The sequence below is a fragment of the Apium graveolens genome, chromosome 1 (assembly GCF_009905375.1).
Source record: "Apium graveolens cultivar Ventura chromosome 1, ASM990537v1, whole genome shotgun sequence".
Taxonomy (NCBI): Eukaryota; Viridiplantae; Streptophyta; class Magnoliopsida; order Apiales; family Apiaceae; genus Apium; species Apium graveolens.
The window spans coordinates 179,383,036-179,404,100 of NC_133647.1; the positions used below are offsets into that span (position 1 = coordinate 179,383,036).

The 21,065-nt window shown below is 40.4% G+C and overlaps 2 protein-coding genes across 2 annotated transcripts; both read right to left on the reverse strand.

The window, feature by feature from the left end:
- Positions 1–11,010: 11,010 nt before the first annotated feature.
- On the reverse strand, positions 11,011–11,673 carry LOC141712335 (uncharacterized). Its single transcript, XM_074515241.1, has one exon. The coding sequence runs from the start codon at positions 11,671–11,673 to the stop codon at positions 11,011–11,013; it is 663 nt and encodes a 220-aa protein (XP_074371342.1).
- Positions 11,674–13,111: 1,438 nt separating this feature from the next.
- LOC141712344 (uncharacterized) lies at positions 13,112–14,662 on the reverse strand. Its single transcript, XM_074515252.1, has 3 exons — positions 14,433–14,662; positions 14,260–14,323; positions 13,112–13,474 (listed from the first exon to the last, which is right to left on the reverse strand). The coding sequence occupies exons 1-3, from the start codon at positions 14,660–14,662 to the stop codon at positions 13,112–13,114; spliced, it is 657 nt and encodes a 218-aa protein (XP_074371353.1).
- Positions 14,663–21,065: the final 6,403 nt, after the last annotated feature.

Below are 21,065 nucleotides of genomic sequence, written 5' to 3' on the forward strand. Positions count from 1 at the left end.
AGGAGGCGTCCTGGCAAAGAGCCGATGGCCGATGGAAGACAACACCCTCAAAGCACCCAAGGGGCGAATCCCCAAGAAGTGCAGGAAAGAATCAGGGCTCATGAGGCTGAGATTCAAAGGCTGAGGCGCGACTTGGAGGCACACCAGACCACCAGACCCCAGATGCCCCCTAGGGGGAGAAATCCTCCTCCTGTCATAGACCTGGATGGTCCGGTACGGAGAAGGGCTGTTGTCCCAAGGACTGATCCAAGCAATCTTCTTCCCCTTAGAGATCCTGATGATCCTACTCCGCCCTTTACTGAAGAGATAATGAATGCCCACATCTCAAGGAAGTTCAAGATGCCAACTATCAAAGCCTATGATGGCACAGGAGATCCCGCTAATCATGTTAGAACGTTCTCTAATGCACTGCTACTGCAACTAGGGGTGTACACGGTTTGACCAACCCGACCAATCCAAACCGAACCGACCCTATTTCGGCCGAACCAAACCGATTTTTTTCAACCCGATATATAGTTGGGTTGAAAAAATGTCAACCCGATTTAATTGGGTTGGATATGGTTTTCGATAATTTTAAACCAATCCAACCCAACCCGATTAAAATATATATGTACATGCTAATAAGTTAATCCGAAATTATGCTTAAGCCATTTACATAGATCCATATATCTCTAACTCTAAATGTAACGTATAACCTCCGTGTTCATGGTTCATTTTGTAACAACAATAGATGTTTGATTAGTGTTATATTTTTTGCATTTATGATTCATTCCAATATTTAAAGCGTAAACAATATTATTAGTACTTTTGATGTCGAAAATTAGATGCTTAAGACTATTCAATATGGAGGATTGTAATATTGTTTTGAACTATTTTCAACTGTTTTAAACTTTGAAACCTTATGTTTTATTATAATTTTTTATATTAATTTTCTATATTTAATAAACCGATCAAACCGATCCAAACCGAACCAAACCGAAGTATACAAATTGGTTTGGGTTACAAATTTAAACGGTTTGGGTTGGGTTGAAATTTTGAAAACCCGAACTAATTGAGTTGGGTTGCTAAATTCTCCCAACCGGCCCAACCCGATCCGTGTACACCTCTAACTGCAACCCGTGAATGACGCTATTACGTGTCAGGCCTTCCCCCAAACCCTGTCGGGTATGGCTCAGAGGTGGTATAGTCGCTTGCCCCCAAACTCCATTGGGTCGTTCAAAGAGTTAAGTCAGGCTTTTATTAAGCAGTTCATCAGTGGGAGAGTCCATGAGAAAAGTTCAGCATCTCTTATGAGTATTGTGCAGGGAGCAAAGGAATCCTTGAGAGATTACCTGAATCGTTTCACAAAGGAGGCTTTAAAAGTCCCAGATCTTGATGATAAGGTAGCCATGATAGCACTGCAACAAGGAACTAGGGATGAGTTTTTCAAGATGTCCTTGGCCAAACGTCCCCCTGAAAGCATGTTGTAGCTTCATGAGAGGGCAGGGAAGTATATCAAGGTTGAAGAAAGCATGAGGAAGACCGTAGTAAGTAATGAGCCCACTGGAGGCAAGAAGCGGAAAACTGATTTGGAGTATATTGCTAAGGACAAGTATCCTAGAACCGAACAAAATTCTGATTCAACCCCCAAGAAGGGAGGACCTGGGCAAAAGTTCACTGAATACGCTAAGCTGAATGCTCCTAGAAGCCAGATTTTGATGGAGATCGAGAAAGATAGAGATATTCGTTGGCCTAAGCCCTTGAAGGCTGATCCCGCCAAGCTAGACAAGAGCAAGTATTGCAGATTTCGCAAAGATGTTGGCCATGACACCGATGAGTGTAGGCAATTGAAAGACGAAATTGAGTTTCTAATTCGAAAAGGAAGATTGAACAAGTATACTGGAGAAGGAGGGGATAGAAACAACAACGTGAGAAGGAACTTCGATGACCGAAGGAGAGATCAAGAAGATCAGGGGCGAAATCCCCAACCTAGGGGACCAGTGATAAATTCAATTTTCAGAGGACCACGTCCACAAGGGCCTGTGATCAACATAATTTTTGGAGGACCAACTGCTGCAGGGTTATCCAAGAACTCCAGGAAAACGTATGCTCGAGAAGTTATGCATATAGTTGGGGAATCCCCGAAGAGGGCTAGGACAGGAGTAACAATGTCTTTTGATGATTCTGATCTGGAGGATGTGAAATTTCCCCATGACGACCCGTTGGTCATAACCCCGATAATAGGGAACAGCCCGGTAAGAAGGGTCCTTGTGGATAATGGAGCTTCGGTGGATATTTTGCTCCATGATACTTTTTTAAGGATGGGATATAATGACTCCCAGTTGACCCCAACCGACATGCCGATATATGGATTCGCAGGAGTGGAATGCCCCGTAGAAGGAATAATTAAGTTGCCAACAACCATAGGATAGGAACCAAGGCAAGCAACTCAGATGTTGGACTTCGTGGTGGTGAAGGCTAGTTCGACCTACAACGCTATCATGGGAAGAACAGGGATACATGCCTTTAAGGCAGTCCCTTCTTCTTATCATTCAGTTATGAAATTTCCGACTCGAGATGGGATTGGAGAAGAAAGAGGAGATCAAAAAATGGCAAGGAGCTATTATGTGGCCTCTTTGAGGGCAGATGGAGTCGGGGGGCAGGTTCTTCCTATTGAAGATATGGATGTCAGAGAAAATGATGAGAAGAGATGAAAGCCAGCAGAAGACTTGGTTTCGATTCCTTTAGACCCCAAGAATCCTGAGAGGATGACTTTCATTGGAGCCACATTAGAGGAGCCCCTTAGAGGTAAGTTGGTGAAATTTTTGCAAGAAAATAATGATGTGTTCGCATGGTCAGCAGCTGATATGCCAGGCATAGACCCGGAGCTGATTACTCACAAGTTAAACGTGGATCCAAGCAGGAAGACAGTGAAACAAAAGAAAAGAAACTTTGCCCCGGAAAGACAAGAGGCTATAAAACAGGAAGTTGAAAAGCTCTTAAAGGCTGGTTTCATTGAGGAGATTCAATTTCCGGAATGGTTAGCAAACCCTGTAATGGTGAAGAAGGCTAATGGAAAGTGGAGGATGTGTATAGACTTCACTGATCTGAATGATGCATGCCCTAAAGACTGTTTTCCGTTGCCAAGGATTGATACTTTAATTGATGCCACTGCTGGGCATGAGATGCTGAGTTTCATGGATGGATTTAGCGGATACAAACAGATTAAGATGCACAAAGATGACATTCCAAAGGTATCATTCATCACTGACTTTGGTGTTTATTGTTATATTGTTATGGCATTTGGTCTTAAGAATGCAGGAGCCACCTATCAAAGGTTGGTAAATAAAATTTTTAAGGAACTTATTGGTAAGACTATGGAAGTCTATGTTGATGACATGTTAGTCAAGAGTCTAGTAAAGACTGATCATATAACCCATTTGAGGGAAGCTTTTGAGGTCCTGAGGTACCACAAGATGATGTTGAATCCTAGTGTGCTTTCGGAGTAGGATCTGGAAAATTCTTGGGATTGATGGTCTCAAAGAGAGGAATCGAGGCTAAAAACTGTCAAGGATGTTCAGAAGCTCACAGGAAGGGTTGCTGCGCTGGGACGATTCATCTCCAAGTCAGGAGACAAGTGCCTATCATTCTTTACGTCACTAAAAAATATTAAGGACTTTGTATGGAGCGAAGAAAACTAGAAGGCTTTCGAAGAACTAAAACAATATATGGCGCATGCCCCGTTGTTGGCCAAGCCAGTTTTGAGTGAAGTTTTATTCTTGTACTTGGCTGTTTCAGAGAGTGCCTTGAGCGCGGTGTTGGTTAGGGAGGAACTAAAAGTCCAGAAACCCGTATACTATGTCAGCAAAATTCTGCATGGTGCTGAATTGAATTATTCAACTATTGAGAAATTTGCTCTAGCCTTGGTAATGGCTTCGAGAAAGCTGCGTCCTTACTTTCAGGCTCATCAGATTGAGGTGCTAACAAATCAGCCACTGAGAAATATCATTCACAGTCCCAAGGCAAGTGAGAGATTGATTAAGTGGGCAATAGAGCTGGGAGAGTTCGATCTCAAGTATAAGCCGCGAACGACAATAAAAGCCCAGGCGCTAGCTGACTTCGTGGTGGAGTGTACCATACCCAACCAAGAAGTCGGGGGGCAGGAAGATACCATACCACAAGACAAGGGAGTCGATAATGGGGACAAAGAGAAGGATGATAAGGAGAAAGAATATTGGGTTCTCTATTTTGATGGAGCATCAAAAACAAATTCTAGTGGAGCAGGGTTGGTTTTGCAAAGCCCTGATGGGTTCTTAATTGAGTATGCTATGAAGCTAGACTTCCCAACCACAAACAATGAGGCAGAATATGAAGCCCTGATAGCTGGCCTTGGCCTAGCTAGAACACTTAGAGTCAAAAACTTAAAAGTCCGTGGAGACTCGAAGCTGATCATATCCCAGGTAAAGGGAGAATTTGAGGCAAGGGATGATACGATGGCTAAGTATGTCCGCCTAGTAAGGGCTGTGATGACCCAATTTAATGAATGTCATGTTGAGCACATTCCAAGGGAAGAAAATGCTAAGGTAGATGCGTTATCAAAGTTTGCTTCATCCGAGATAGAAGAAAGTTCAGGAAGTGTGTACTTCCATGTTTTAAAGACACGAAGCATAGATGTTAAGCTTGTGGCTCCTATAGGCTTGGGGACGTCATGGATTGATCACATTAAGGCTCACATTCAAACCGGTTGGTTGCTAAGCGATGCAACTGAAGCACGGAAGTTAACTGTTCGGGCACTAAGGTACTCTTTAATAGATGGGATTCTGTACAAAAGATCTTTCGTGGTTCCTTATTTAAGGTGTCTCAGGCCCGATGGGGCACGCTTGGCTCTTGAAGAAGTGCATGAAGGTATTTGTGGACAACACTTGGGGGGCAGGGCTTTGGCTCATAAGATAACTCGTTTAGGCTTTTACTGGCCAGAAATGATGGCTGATGCCAAAGAATATGTGAAGAAGTGTGACCGCTGTCAGAAGCATGCACCTGTTGTTAGACAACCCCCCGAGATGCTGACCTCTATTAACTCGCCCATTCCCTTTGCTATGTGGGGAATGGATATTTTGGGGCCTTTCCCCATGGTCACGGCATAAAGGAAGTTTCTGATTGTAGCCATTGATTATTTCACCAAGTGGATTGAAGCCAAACTCTTGGCCAAGATCACAACTAAGCAGGTTGCACAATACCTGTGGGAAAACATTATGTGCCGATATGGAATTCCCCGTATCCTCGTCACTGACAATGGAACACAATTCAACAATGAGGAATTCAAGAAGTATTGTGAAGAAAATGAAATTGAGTTACGGTTCACCTCTGTGGCTCACCCACAAGCCAATGGGCAAGCGGAAGTAGCAAATCGAATAATCCTGGATGGACTAAAAAAGAGGATCGAGAAGTAAAGAAATAATTGGGTGGATGAGATACTTCCCATATTATGGGCCTATAGGACTACCTGTAGAGTCACGACAGGAGCAACTCCCTTCATGTTGGCATATGGGGCAGAAGCAGTAGTTCCTGTGGAGATATCACATTCCTCTTCAAGGATTCAGGCTTTCAATGCAGAGGAAAATGAAGAAGGGCAGAGGTTAGCTCTGGATCTAATCGATGAAGTGCGAGATGAAGCACATGCAAAGATAGTAGAATATCAGAAAAAGGCTTCATTCTACTACAACCTAAGGGTTAAAGAAAGGTTTTTCAAACAAGGTGACCTAGTCTTGAGAAAGATAGAAGCTTCTGGTATAGGACAGAAAGGAAAGCTTGCCCCGAATTGGGAAGGGCCATACAAAGTCAAGAGCGTTCAGGGTAGAGGAACCTACAAACTGGAGACTATGGATGGTTTTGAAGTCCCGAGAACCTGGCATGCACAAAACCTGAAGGTTTACTATGTGTAAGATAGTTGAAGTACGATTCTCACTTGTCAGTATGACAAGTAGGTTTAAAAGCACCTTGAAGCTTTGCTTGCGTAGGATTTTATATTCCAGTAGAATTTACATTGTCGAGTTATTATTGTTAAAGGTCGAACCCATACTATGTAAGGTTTTCAAAAGCCAGACTTCATATTAAAGAGTTCGAAATTATTTCAACCTATGGATGTTTAAGTTGTGATAATACCTTGTGTGGATTTAACAAAAAATCATGCTTTGATCCTTGGCCAATTAGTTCAAGTTTAAATGCGTATCAAGTATTGGAAAAGATAAAGGAGAAAGAGGCGAGTAAGAAAAGCAGCATTTGAAATAACCCCGAAGGGTAACAAGTTCTGATATGAAGAAAGTTCACATATTGTCTAAAGAGAAGATATACATAAAAAAACTTAGGCCTTGGAAGGCTGGGATTCCTCAGAACCACTATCCGAAGTCTCCTCGGATGTCTCAGTCGTCCCTTCGGACGTCTCAGTCGTCCCCTCAGAAGTCCCCGTAGAGGTTCCATCAGAACTGCCTTCGGGCGTTTTGGATGCTGCGGGAGATGCTGGTTGCTGAGGCGCTGCTCTTGGAGGCTCTTCCACCCTGACCTTCTTAGTGACAGGCTCAGACTCCTCTTCAGAAGAAGCTTCCTCCTCTCCGGAGCTGGACTCAAGCTCTTTCCTCTTTTGGCCTTGGCTCCCCGACGGGCCGTCCTTGATCAGGCCAACAAGCTTATCAGTAACACCCCCATTTTTTGGAACTCGAACAGGGCAAGGAAAGGAGGACTGCTCAAGGACTTCTGGAAACTCATCTTGAATGGCCTCCACAGCAGCATCCCAGCCTTCTTTATAGCTAACCGGGTGTAGGAGGGCATCGTGCTCCACCATTAAGTCCTTGAACTCCTGGGTATCCATCCAGCCGTCAAAGGCTTTATCCTTCTGAGCCTTCAGGATAACATTTTCAGCCCGGGCCGTTTCCAGGTCAGAAGTGGAAGAGGCAAGTTGAGCTTCAAGGGCCTCTATTTTCTGGTTGACCTCCTCCAACTTCTTGTTAGCATCCTCCAGGCCAACCTTCCAAGCCTTGGCTTGGTGGATCGCCCCTTGAAAATGGGCATTCGCCTACAAGAGAAGCAGCAAAAGTATGAGATAAGAAAATCAAAAAGGGCAACTATGAAGGGCAAAGGAAAAGGACGTACCGTCGCCAAAGCCAGAGCTCCGAAAAGCTCGTTCCCCTCTAAGTCCTGTTGAAGGACAAAGTCTTGATAGTCCACCGGGGAGATGGAATGCTTAGACCATTCCTTGGAAAGCGTCGTGCTGCCAACGATTGAATCCTTGCCCCGGATTCCCCAAGAAGGTTGAAAATAGGCCCCTGGCCTCTGTTTGGTGCGCAAAATTTGGCTGGGGCCTTCCTCGCCTGGTTCCATTGCTTGGAGTAGGAACTCCGGGAAGCGATCACCAAGGCACGGGTCTTTAAAGACCTTTCCAGCACGCTTCATCCTGGTTGTCTCCAGGTCTTTAGGCTTGGTAGCCTCCTCAATCTTCTCGGCCACTGCAACAAGTGAGATAAGTAAGTTGATGAATCAGCAGAATAGAAAATGAAGGAAATAAAAAAGAGATATATAAGGAAGGAAACTTACTTTTCTTAGGGACGGGAGAGAGGCCACGTTCTACAAGAACGGTCTCCCTTATAAGATCCCAAGAATGGGAAGTCCTATTATCTTGCGTCAGGAGGTTGAAAGCTCTAGCCTCCTCCTCATACAAGGTTATGTCGTTTGGGCTCCCATCAACGGCAAGCCCAAAAGACGATCGAAAGAGGGTGCCCCAATCGCCACCCTCCCAAATGACAAACAAAAAATCTTTCTTCCACCCCAAGTTGTTGTCAGGGATGGACTTCCCGTTCACAATATGAGGAATAGTAGGGCGCTGGTTTATAGAAACCCAACCCGGATTCTTATCAGGGCTGTTCTTGAACTGAAAAATCTTTCTGAAGACAGCAAAATAAGTGGGGACTTTATGCTTGGCACATTGTGACAGATAGCACAGAATAAGCCTCCAAGAATTAAGGGGGAGTTGGCAAGGGCTGATGCCCATATCAGCTAACAAAAGAGGAATGAACGGATGAAAAGGGAGTCTGATACCTGCCCTTAGAGTATCCCTATAGATGCATAATGCGTCCTTCTTCCACTGGCAGGCTCTATCGGCCGGACCTGCAAGAACCAGCTTGAAAGGTTCCTTGATTTTGAAATAGCTGCTCAACTTTTCCAGCTCCTTGGGATCCCGCAAGGCACTAATATGGTCATGCGCGTCCAGATGCGCATCAGACGGGTACTCATCCCCTCGGGTGTTGATCATGTCGATCAAGGAAGTGTACCTCGATCGAATAGGGAATTCATTGGACTTTCTAGCCATGTTCATCTTGGCCAAACGAGTCATTTTCTTATTAGCCATCTGAAAAAAGGGAGGAATTTTACCTGAAGAAGTGCATACAATGTAAAAGTAAGCACAAGAAGTAAATGGAGGAATTTACCTGAAGAAGTGCTCCTAAAAAAGGCTTTGCTACTCCTACTTGCTGTTATTGCTCTAAGAATCTTGGCAAGAGGAGAAAGAAGAAGAACTTAGAAATGAGAAAGTGAGGAGTAGTAGCCTCTCCTCACTCCTTTATATAAGAGGAAAAGGGAAGTTGAAGGAACAAAAGCCCATTAAGGATAGAAGCCCAAAGAAAAGCCCAGAAAAAGGAATATTCCAGAATATTCCAAGGAATTCTAGAGAATTCTAAATCAATAAAGAGGCCCAGTAAGATTTAGTAAAGCCCAATAAAGAGGCCCAATAAGATTTAATAAGGCCCAATAAAGAAGGCTAGGCCCAAATCCAATTAGGATTTATATACCCTAAATTGTAGCCCTAAAAGATGTAAGGCCCCATAAAGAGGCCCAGTAAGATTTAATAAGGCCCAATAAAGAAGGCTAGGCCCAAATCCAATTAGGATTTGGAAAATACAATACCCTAAATTGTAGCCCTAAAAGATGTAAGGCCCAATAAAGAGGCCCAGTAAGATTTAATAAGGCCCAATAAAGAAGGCTAGGCCCAAATCCAATTAGGATTTGGAAAATACAATACCCTAAATTGTGGCCCTAAAAGATGTAAGGCCCAATGAAGAAGGCTAGTGGAAGACCAGAATTCAGGTCGAAAACTAGGTCGTGAATCCTGCCCAAAATCTTTTGAGCAAGCACCCGAAAATAATGGGTAAAAAAGACCAGAATTCAGGTCAAATTCCAGGTCGTGAATCCTGCCTGAAATCTTTCGAGCAAACACCCGAAAATAACGGGTAAAAAAGACCAGAATTCAGGTCAAATTCAAGGTCGTAAATCCTGCCCGAAATCTTTCGAGCAGACACCCGAAAATAACGGGTATCACCGAACTGGATCGAGGTCGAAACTTCGACCAGGAATGAGGTCGAATGAACCAAGCATTTTTCAAGAATGGATTGAGGTCGAAACCTAGACTAAAATCCAGGTCGAAAATCGACTAGGATCCTGGTCGAAAACCAGGTCATAGATCCTAGTCGAAATCCTTCGACCAGGAAGCATGAGAAACAGAGAATTTTCGAACAGGATTCAGGTCGAAATGTCGACTAGGATCTTGGTCGAAATCCTAGTCGATAAACTCAAGACCAAGAATTGAAAAAAGGGGTAAGTTTTCGACCTAGATCCAGGTCGAAAGTTCGACTAGGATCCTGGTCGAATTCCAGGTCGTGGATCCTAGTCTAACTCCTTTGACCAGAATTGCAAGGCTGACCCATATCTCGACTAGGATCCAGGTCGAAATTTCGACTAGGATCCTGGTCGAAAAAGGGCTGGAAATCTGAAAAATCCCAGAAATAAGGATAAATCCCAGAAATTAAGGGAAAAATCCAGAAAAATAAGGATAAATCCCAGAAATTAAGGGAAAAATCCAGAAAATTAGGGAAAAATCCCGGAGTCAAGGAAAAATTCCTGGAAATTAAGATAATTCCTGAATAAAAGAAATAGAAGTAAATCGCTGTAAACTGTAGGTCGCTCCACACTTTACGCAAAACGATACCCTTTAAGGGAATAAATGAACTTAACTTTCGCGAAATCTTATACGGTTTCCCAAAAGTTGGGGGGAAAATGATAGGGATAAATAAATCCTGATTACAAAATTAAATATTACAGTTTGGGCGGCAAGGCCCAATAAGAAGATGTATGATATTTAGACCAGAAAGGTTAGCATGTTGATCAGGCCTGATGGACCAGATCAGGCCAGATGGAACAAAGAAGACCCAAAAACCCTGTATATTAATTAATTTCGTAATTAATTAATAAGGGAAAAATCAGCTATTGAGAAGAGTCCTGATAAGGATATAAATCCTTGCAGATTAGCCTCAAGGGGACCTAAAAGGATAAGGAATCAGTTTCCTACTATCTAGGACTCCAAAGTCCATTCTAATTATGAGACTTGCCCACCAAGTCTCCTATACCAAGTCCAATTCAAGGACTCCCAACATCTATATAAGGGGCCTCACCCCACAGATCAGAACTAAGTTTTTTGGCTTGATTCTCTAATTCACAGAGATACGTAGGCATCTCGTAAAGGCAGAGTTAAGCTATGAAACACGAGAGGAGCCAAATCGAGCCTTGAAGCTCACGTTCCTTAATACTAAATACAGCAATCATATATATTAGTTTTTAATCCATAACAAATACTTACATATTTTTTTAAATAAAATAAAATAAAATAGGAGCCATGTCACATTCTAATTATATTTGGTGTTACATTAGATTTTCTTTTTATTTATTAAGTATATTAAATATTATATTTAACTAGTAATATGATAAATATTTGTCTCTTTATTTTTATTAAAATGATTTAAATAATTAAGAACTTAAAATTTTGAATATAAATGAAATTAAAAATAAAATAGGATTTATAATTAAAATGCATTTCATATTTTAAAAGAAAAAACATTACAAGAACAAGTGAATTTAAAACATTACAAAACATATTTTAAAAGAAAAACATTACAAATACAATTTAACTTAAAACATTACATTTTAAATAAATTAGCCACTATTACGAATGCTTGAGATATGCCCGACCAGGTCGGATTGTAGTTGACGATGTTTTTGTCTGTCACGAATTTGGATAATTCTCTCAATATACGTTTCATAAGAAGGTAAATTTTCTTTGCCTAAATTTGGAGGTGGTAAGTCATTTGTAGCATCATCGTAAGATGGTAAAGGACCAAAGGGATTGGCATTTGTGTCTCGTTCATCTTCAACAATCATATTATGTAATATAATGGATGCTCTCATTATTTTAGCGAGATCTGCTCTATCCCAAAATCTTGCGGGACCATGCACAATTGCAAATCGAGACTGCAACATGTCGAATGCTCTTTCTACATCTTTTCGTTGGCTTTCTTGATATTTGGAGAACAATTTTCTCTTCTCACCTTGCGGGCGTGGAATTGTTTTCATGAACGTAGTCCATTCTGGATAGATTCCATCTGCTAGATAGTACCCTATGTTATAATTGTTACCATTCAAATTGTAATTTACCTCAGGAGTACGACCTTCTAGTACATCATCAAATATCCGTGATCGATCTAACACATTTATGTCGTTATTAGAACCAGCAACACCGAAAAATGCATGCCATATCCATAGGTCTGACGAGGCAACAACTTCAAGTAATATTGTTGGAACTCTTTTATGACCACTCATGAACATCCCTTTCCATGCATTGGGACAATTTTTCCATTATGCATGCAATCAATACTACCCATCATACCGGGAAAACCACGCGCCTCTCCCATCTTTAGGAGACGTTGTACATCTCTTGAGTTTAGTTTTCGCAAATATTCAGCCTCAAAAATTAAAATAACATTGGTAACAAATTTTTTTAAACATTCAATTGTAGTGGACGTACCAATACGCACATAATCAACAACTGCATATGCTCCAATTTCATATGCTAGCATATGTATGGATGCCATGCATTTTTGTAAAGGTGATAGACCCTTTCTTCCGAACACATCACTCCTCTGCTAATATGGATCAAAATTTGAAAGAGAATCCACAATTCAAATGAACACGTGTCTTCCCATTCGAAATCTTCTGCAGAATGTCTCCAAAGGGTAAACTGAATTTTGAGCAAAATAATCTCTCTCTAAGTGTTCATGACCTGCTTCACGATCTCTTCATATCACCCGTCGATTCGTGGTCGATGAGGATTCTCCATACATTTGGTTGAATAGCTCAAGTCTACGATACTCCAAGGAATTATCAAAGAAAAACTCTTCAAAAAAATTCTTCAGACACACTAGAGTTTTCATCCATAGTATATATTTTGATTTGTATTTTGAATAAAGAAAATGAGTTAGAAATTATCACGAAAGACAAACATGTTATATAGAAATAAGAGAAATACAGGGCAACGGCTAATTCCAAATACAAATTTCCAACGGCTACTTCCAAATAGAAACAAACATACACTAGCTTCCAAATTAAAAAAAAAATAAATACAAACTCCCAGCAGCTATTTTCAAATAGAAACAAACAAACACTAGCTTCTAAAGTAAAAAAAAACAACCAAACACTTCCAACGGCTACATTTGTCTCAATTTGACTTCCTAAATCATTTTGGCATGAATCTCTCGTTAAGCCTCATTCATTATACTAGTATCAAGCATAAGAAGCTGCATATCTATCTCTTTCTGTTTTGTTTCTACCTCCCTTAGCTTTAGATCATTAAATGTGCCATTAAATCCAATCTCCTGCAAGTATCCACTTTTATGTTTTCATACTCTTCAGCAACACTTGATTTTGCTTTTCCTTTTCCCTTCCTCTTAGCAGCTTTTGTACCTTTTGGACGAACCAGAGATTCAACAACAGTTTCATCTGTCGGTATTTCATTCATCGATGATGAATAATTTCCAGAATCACTTAATTTAGTTCTCTTTGCACTTTCACTATTTGTTGAAGAAGTTCTCCATCCGGGTTGTCTCTTTAGCTCATTATAATACAGTTCAAAATTGGACTTAGTTTTATGGAACGCATCAACTTCCAAAATTATGTTGTCAAGGTTTGTACCACTTCCCATTTTTCGGACAGCTTGATCACAACATGCTCCAAATCGTTGAGCTCCTTCATTTATTCGTTGTCATCTTTTTTTTATAGCTACAACCCCTCTTTTGATAAGCCCGAGATTACTCACTTCATGATACTTTTGAATTCGATCCCAAAATGCTTCTCCTTTTTGATCTGCCCCGATCAAAGGATCAGTTGACACATTCAACCATGCACTAATTAATAGTTGATTTTCATTCCAACACCACTGAGTTATATCTTTTTGCGTGTCGTCGAATTCATTGACATCATCATTTAGATCAATAACATTAGTAGCATCAATAAAAGAACTTTGTGAGTGCGGAGAATTTTGGTTAGTGGTAGGTGTTTGTTGGTTTCCGAAATGTGGAGGTATTGTTTGAAAATTTGAACCATACGCAAATTGTGAATTTTGAGTCTAGGGGAAAGTGGATTAGGAAATGAAAATTGAGAATTTGGCGTTTATGTATTATAATACGAATTTTTTGGATTAGTAAATTGAGAATTATCGATATTTGTATTTTGGGCAAACAGAAAATAAGAATTCGGAAAAGGATACGGAAATTGGGTATTCGAGGATTGATAATTCGGATTTGTATTTTGAGGATTTGAAGGTTATTTTGACGGGGATTCATTTTTTCAGGTTAGAATTTTTTTTGATATAGATAATAAGTGTAAAAAAATACACATGAAATTTACATATTTATAATGGCAAAATTATAACCGTTAATGAAATTTACAAAGGTTTACTACCTTTTCAGGTTCATAACGTTAATATTAACGTTATATGCAAGCATCACATGCAACACAAGTAAAGGGAGGAGAGACAAAATATAATTAAACAATAAAAAAGTAACTTAGCTGATCAGTGTTGGCCAAGCCCAACTTGCTACGCCTGACCAACTTTCTTGCTCTACTCCTATGCATATAGAAAGCCTGACTTACTCTCTCTCACCGCCAAGTCATCCAGTCGGGCTTGCGCTGCACATGCTCTAAGATCAGAGGTAAGGACTACTTTTGAATTACTTTGACTCTGAAGTATTGCACCCTAGATGGCGAGAATCCAGTAGCCGAAAGCATCAATAGCTTATGTTTTGACCAGAGTAAGGCCCAAAACCTTCGACCTTTCCTTCTAAATAGGGTGTTACGTTCAGATTTTTTTGGTACGAAAGAACTGCCTTCGGGCTGTCAAGAACATGTTACCTGAAAAGGAAGAGAATTCGAGGGATTTTCCCCCCGATTCACTTCCGGTGTGAGAATAAGTGATCTGGATGTAGAGTGAGTATTGGAAATACAAAAAAGTAGAGAGAAATGAGAATATATGAATAAAGTTATCTTTGTCTTACTTTTCCAGGGGTATTTATACCCTAACTCACCGTAAATGCTCGTCCGTTACGTTTGGAGTAAAGGCAATGAGTGAAATAAGGGCGTTATGATTGGGGGGATCCCAACGGTAGGAGGAGAATGGACCTTCATTCTTAAAACACATTGGGACTTCGTCCCAATAGTATGGTCGTCCAATGAGATTTCGTTCATTGGGCCTTCCTGGTCCGATAACTAACATGTCCCTGTCTTTCGGCTGAGCCTTCGGTCGGGCGATGGACATCGATCTCGGCCCATCTTGGGGTGTGAAAAACCTAGGACGATCATTCGGTCATGCCGTGGTCTCGTTCATCCAAGTGGCAACATCGTGGGTGCATTGATGGAAATAGTTGTCTATCACGTCATTTCATGGCACCATCTTAGTTGTTGAATTTCAATCTTTCCATCTGGGCCGTCCATTTTAAAAAGCTCAAGAGTGGGTTTTTTGGCACCCAAATGTTTGGGTTCCTTTTTTGGGTGCCTATATAGATACTTCCCTGCCACTTAGCTTATTTTTTACTTTCCACCTTCAAGTACCAGAAAAATACTCTCAAATTTTTGCATGACGGGCAACGCGAACTTCATTATTCCAGATCACCCAATATCCGTAGAACAACATATCGAAATAAGTAAGTGGTGCTTTCTTTTCTAGAAGTATACCAATGTATGTTCAATTTTTTATTTTTGAGTTTGCATGCACTTTCTTTCGCTCTTCTACTTTTTTGTTTAAGGGGTGTTTTTCTGGGTGGTGTTGTTCTGGGTAGATAGTTTTCTAGGTACCATCTCTTCTTATCTGGGAAATCCGTGGGCTTAAAGATGGCATGCGAGGTGCTCTAGAGCAAAAACTTCCTTCGGGGAATTTTTGCTATAGAACATCCTTCGGGAGACGACCTTGGATGTCCCATTTTTTTTCTTCTTCGCCTGTTGAGTTTAAAGATGGCATGTGAAGGGTTATGCGGGAAAGAACTTCCTTCGCGAAACCTCATCTGTAGAATGTCCTTAGGGAGCCAACTCTAGGCGCTTGTCTTTAAGAGTCGTTCGTTCGGTCTTAGGACATGTACTCGGTCCCTTTATCTTTTTTAAATTTTTCTTTGTTGTTTATCCGAGTACATAGACTAATTCATTTCTTTATTTCCGAATACAGAGACATGGACCGAGCAAATACTCTTGCAAGTACTTCTACCTCTCATCCCGAACAAATCGGGAGGGATCTCTTCGGCTCATTAGCGACGTACCCTGCGCCTAACAACCGTTTGAAGCTTTCGAAGGAGGACAAATGTATTTTGATTATTCTGTCCCACGAGGCTACTTCTGGTTGTATGCTGCCAAAGGGGACGATCGGATCTACGATACTCTAAGTGTCCGAAGGGCTACAATGATTGTGATGTGGGTATTTCTGAAGCGGCATTCAAGTGTGGTTTCAGGGTTCCATTGCTGAAAATTCTCAGACGGCTCTTCAGCTAGATGGGTATGACCTTTGGGCAGATGGACCCGAACGGGTTCATCTATATCAACTGCTTCCACAATCGATGCTTCCAGGACGGTATCCAGCCGCTCACCCGGCTCTTCTGGTTCCACTACGATTTTCGGAGGAACCTGAAGAGCCCGGGTTTTTACAAAATCGCTCGCAGAGCCGGCCGAGTGAACTGGACGACTACAAATTCCAGTAACAAGACAACCCACACCCACCAGTGTTTATCAATGGGCTGAAGTTAGCCAAAATTTCAGTGTAGCTTGAGGTCAATCCTTCTGCTCTTTTGATGCCAAATCTCAGTGATGAAGAGAAGGAATTGTATGCGGCCTTAGTGGACGCGAAGGTAGACAAGCTGGGTCTAGAGGTGTTCCGGGATTGAGATTGGATACTCAGTTTGTGGGGTGGAGGTAACAACATTTTTCCTTCGTCTCTTTTATTTATATCTTGTTGTATAATTGTTTTTATCTCCATTATACTTTTATGCAATATTTATCTTCGGTCCCGAGTGTTAAGGGAAAAATTGTTAGTTCGAAGGGAAACCTTGGGCCGTTTACACTAAAGAGATTCCGTCATTTTGAGCGAAGGAACAAGGGGATGGCCTTCTTTGGGTTTCCCCTAGGCGAGTCCTCCTTCGTTCCTTCGGTCGAAAATTGTATTTAGAAAAATTTAGGTAAAACTTTAATTGTTAGATTTAACCTGGAAGGGCTCATTTTCTTTGGGATCGCCCCTATACGAGACCTTCTTCGTTCTTAAAGTTTAATTGTAAAAATTTATATAAAACTTTAGGTCGAGGTCGAAGGGCTTGTCTTCTTTGGGATCTTCCCTAGACAAGACCTTCTTCATTCCTTCAATAATAATGTGCTTCTATAATGGAAAAAAATTATAGGGGGAAGGACGAAAGGGAATGTCTTTTTCTAGGATTGCCCTTAGATATTCTTCGTTCGTCCTTGCTGTATTAATTCAAGTTATATTATTATAGCAATCATAGGGCGAAGGATATTATTCTTTATAGGATTGCCCCTAGATAATATTCATTCTCTCCTAGATAATACTCATTCGCCCGCTCGATTTGTCATAATTTCAAGCAATACAGTTGTGCGAAGGAAGTGCATTTTCATTGATCATTAGGTCATTACACTTTTCACATAGAGTTCAGAATAAAGTACAAATGAGAAACAAAATAAATTTTTTTTACTGATAAAATTTTTGAAGGCGACTAGCATGCCAAGTGTTCTTGATAATTTCTCCGTCCAGTGTTTCCAACTTGTAAGTTTTGGGACGAACGACCTGAACCACCTTGTAAGGTCCTTCCCAGTTTGGCCGAAGCTTCCCTTGTCTTATTTGCATGGATGCAGCTAATTCTCGTAGGACTAAGTCACCAACACCGAATGACCTTTTCTTAATTCCCGAATCGTAGTGTTGGGAGACCTTCAGCAGGTACTTTATGTTTCTTTGGTGAGCAAGTTCCCTTTCTTCTTCTAGCAAGTCTACGTTCTCCCTTAGTCTGAAGCAATTGACTTCCATGTTGTAGACTTCTATTCGATAAGACTTTAAGCCTACTTCGACTGGAACTAGAGTATTTGTTCCATATGCTAGCCTAAAAGGAGTTTCCCCGATGGTTGATGTGGGAGTTGTTCGGTAAGCCCATAAAAACCCAGAGTAGCTCATCGGCCCATCTTCCTTTGGCTTCTCCCAATCTCTTCTTAATCCCTTGAAAGATTATTTTGTTGGCCGCTTCTATCACCCCGTTTCCTTCTGGATGTGCAACTGAACTGAACTTCTGTTGAACTCCAAAGTGATGTAGGAATTTTCGGAATTTATTCCCAATGAATTGAGTTTCATTGTCCGAGATACATACCTTCAGGATTCCGAACCTTAGGATGATTTGCTCAAGAAATAACTACTTGGCCGCTTCTTCAGTTATGGCTGATAGTGGCTTGGCTTCGACCCACTTGGTCATGTAGTCGATGGCGATGATGCAGTATTTTGCATGTCTTGTGCTGGTGGGGAGAATGTCGACGATATTTATGGCCCACATAGAGAATGGTATAGGACTCATAATCGAGGCCATTTCCTCTAGAGGTTGCTTCGACACTATGGCGAATAATTGACACTGTTTGCACTTCTTTGTATATTCGCCCGCATCGGCTCGCAAAGTTGGCTAAAAGAACCCTTGCCAAAAATTCTTAAAGTCAAGTGACTGACTAGCCAGATGTTCTCTACAAATCCCTTCATGCAGCGCCTCCAAGGCCTATTGTTGTTCTTCAAGATTTAAGCACCTTAAGAGGGGGTGACTGGCTGAGCGACGATACATCTTTCCACTGACAATAGTGTAGCTTGATGCCGATACTTTACATTTTGGGCTTCCCTTCGGTCTAGGGGGATGATTTTTTTTTCTAGGAAATTTCGAATTACGGTCATCTAATCGACGTCTTGGTGTATTTTAAGGCAGTCTTTCCTTTCGATCGAAGGCGTCTTGGCTTCGGTGAGGTAGATAAAACCAGTTAGGCTCTGTGTCTAAGCCGAAGCTAGCCTGGATAGGGCGTCCGCCCGACTATTATTCTCCCTGTTTATCTGATTCAGTTCAAAAGTTTCAAACGACAGAGAAAAATCTTTTACCTTTATAGCATAGGCTTCGTAGGGGGTCCCTTTGTTCGTATTCCCCTGAGTAGTGCTTGACTACCAGTATGGAGTCACTAAATGCCCTCAAGAGCTTCGCGCTCAAGGCTTCGGGATAGCTCCATTCCAGCTAAAAAAGCTTCATATTCTGCTTCATTGTTAGTGGGGGGAAGTTGAACTGAATGGCTTGGCATATTTTAAACCCGTCAGGAGTAGAGAGGATTAAGCCAGCCCCACACTTTTTTCGGTGACCGAACTATCAACAAAAAGCTTCCACTTTCCCGGCGTCCGAATTAGCCGTTCCTCGGGTGTGAGGTCCTTCGGTCCCGAGAATGTGCATTCGACAATAAAATCTGCCTGAGCTTAAGCTTTGATCGCCGTTCGGGGGATGAAATGGAGGTCAAATTCTCCCAGCTCGATGGACCAAGCTATAACCCTTCCAAAAGCTTCTGGTCATGTTAGAATGTTCTGCAATGGCTAATTAGTGACGATCTGAACTGTTCGACCTTGGAAATAATATCGCAATTTTTAGGAGGCCATGAACAACCCATATGCAAACTTTTTGGTGTTTGGGTACCTTGTTCCTGTGTCCTTAAGCACACGGGACATGTAAAAGACAGGATGTTGGTTCCCCTCATGATTTTTCACTAGCACAACCCCAAGTCTTCGGTCGGTCACAGTTAGGTAGAGCTGGAGAGTTTTCTTCGGATTAGTCTCATTAAGAGTGGGGCATTGGTGAGATATTCCTTTACTTCTTCAAATGCCTTTTGATATTTGGTGTAATATCTGGGACATAGCTTGTAATTATTTTTTTCAATAAATGAATATTATGTGATTATAATGTGAATTTTGGTGAATTATCTGAAGGTTGATAATAATGTTTGGATGTATATGTATTATTAGATATGGGTCTGTTAATTTATTTATGTCTAGAATAAAATATAGAAAATTGTAATATTTTTCTGGTAATTTTTGGAGTGTTATATGATTTTATATTAATTTATGAATTTATTAATTATTTTCTGAATAATTACAACTTCAACCATTTTTACGTTTTTACAACCCGAAACTCTTCCGAAAACTCCTTCCTATCCTAATCTGGTAATTCCGGGCATTTTCCGTGTTTTGACTTTTTTAATCCGGATTACGGTTTGACCCGTGCGCGACCCAGCGCAAGATTTTTGATACGATAATCATTTCGATAAAGCAATAAAACCTGTATTCTCAAAAGACGGGATAATATTACATTAATTTCATATAAAGTGTTTTATAAGAAGCCCGGTTGGGATAATTATCCAATACGGGTACCAAATCGGATCGTTTTTGCAGTTACTTAGCGGCTAAGTAACTAATTAATCGATCCAACATGAACCAATATTCCATAAATATATATAGCCCTTTTATTATTTCATTTTATTCGTATAATCATAATCGATTAGTAAAAAAATATAAAATACATAGAAAAACCCCTAAAAACGTTACGTTCTTCTTATTTATTTGTTTTATTTCGAATTTATTAAAGATTAAATTATGAAAATTTGTTCTTGATGTTGTTGATATGATGTGATGATTCCATCATGTAGATATTATTTTTCTGGTCATTTTGGTATATTATACTTCAAATTCGGAGCTCAATAACATATAGAAATTGATGTTTGATTCTCGGATTTTAAAATTAGGGTTTTAATAGTTTGAATGTTCTAAATCAAATTTGGGTAATTCATTTTTATTGATTCTGGGTTGAATTAAGTGATACCAGTCAGTAGATCGTCCAAAAACAAAGCAATTCATGTGTTTAACAGTCGTGTTGGAAGTCGGTATGGTGTTGGCCGGATTTTTCGAGCTCCCGCCGGCATCAATGGCGATTTCGCCGGAAAAGGGATTCCAGGACAGGGTTCGACCTTTGAATACTTGATTTGTGATGCTGCAACGAAATGGAATCGATTGATAGTAGGATTAGCCTCAAACCATCGTTCTGGGCTGTGATGGCCGGAATTTTTTCCGGTTGCCGGAAAAATCCTGCCGGATTCTGGGTTCTTCGCGACCCAGAATCTTCATACCCGACCCGTTCTGTGAAAAATAAAAACCCGGTTTTAATCCATAAAATCCCAATTTAAATCCCGGAAACGTGTTTCTGATTTTTGTTTTAAAAATAAATCAAAAATCTAATTTCTTTTATCCTAAAAATTTCGTTTAATTATTTATAATTCAGAAAATGATTATTTAATCATTTTTAAATTCAGAAAAACTTTTTATTTATTTATTTATTTGAAAATAAATCTGATTTATTTTATTAATTATTTTTAATTATTTTAATTAATGGATTAATGTAAAATTAATTGATTAATTAATTTAATTAATTATTAATTAATTTTAATTGATTTAATAATTAGATTTAATTATTTAAAATTGATTTAAAAATCTTGAAAAATAGTTTCGAGTTTTAAAATATTATTTAAAATTATTTACAAAGCTCGATAATTAGTATTAAATCATTTGAAAGTCAGATTCGGGTATTCGAACCGTGTTATTTAATAATAAAATGATTCGGAGT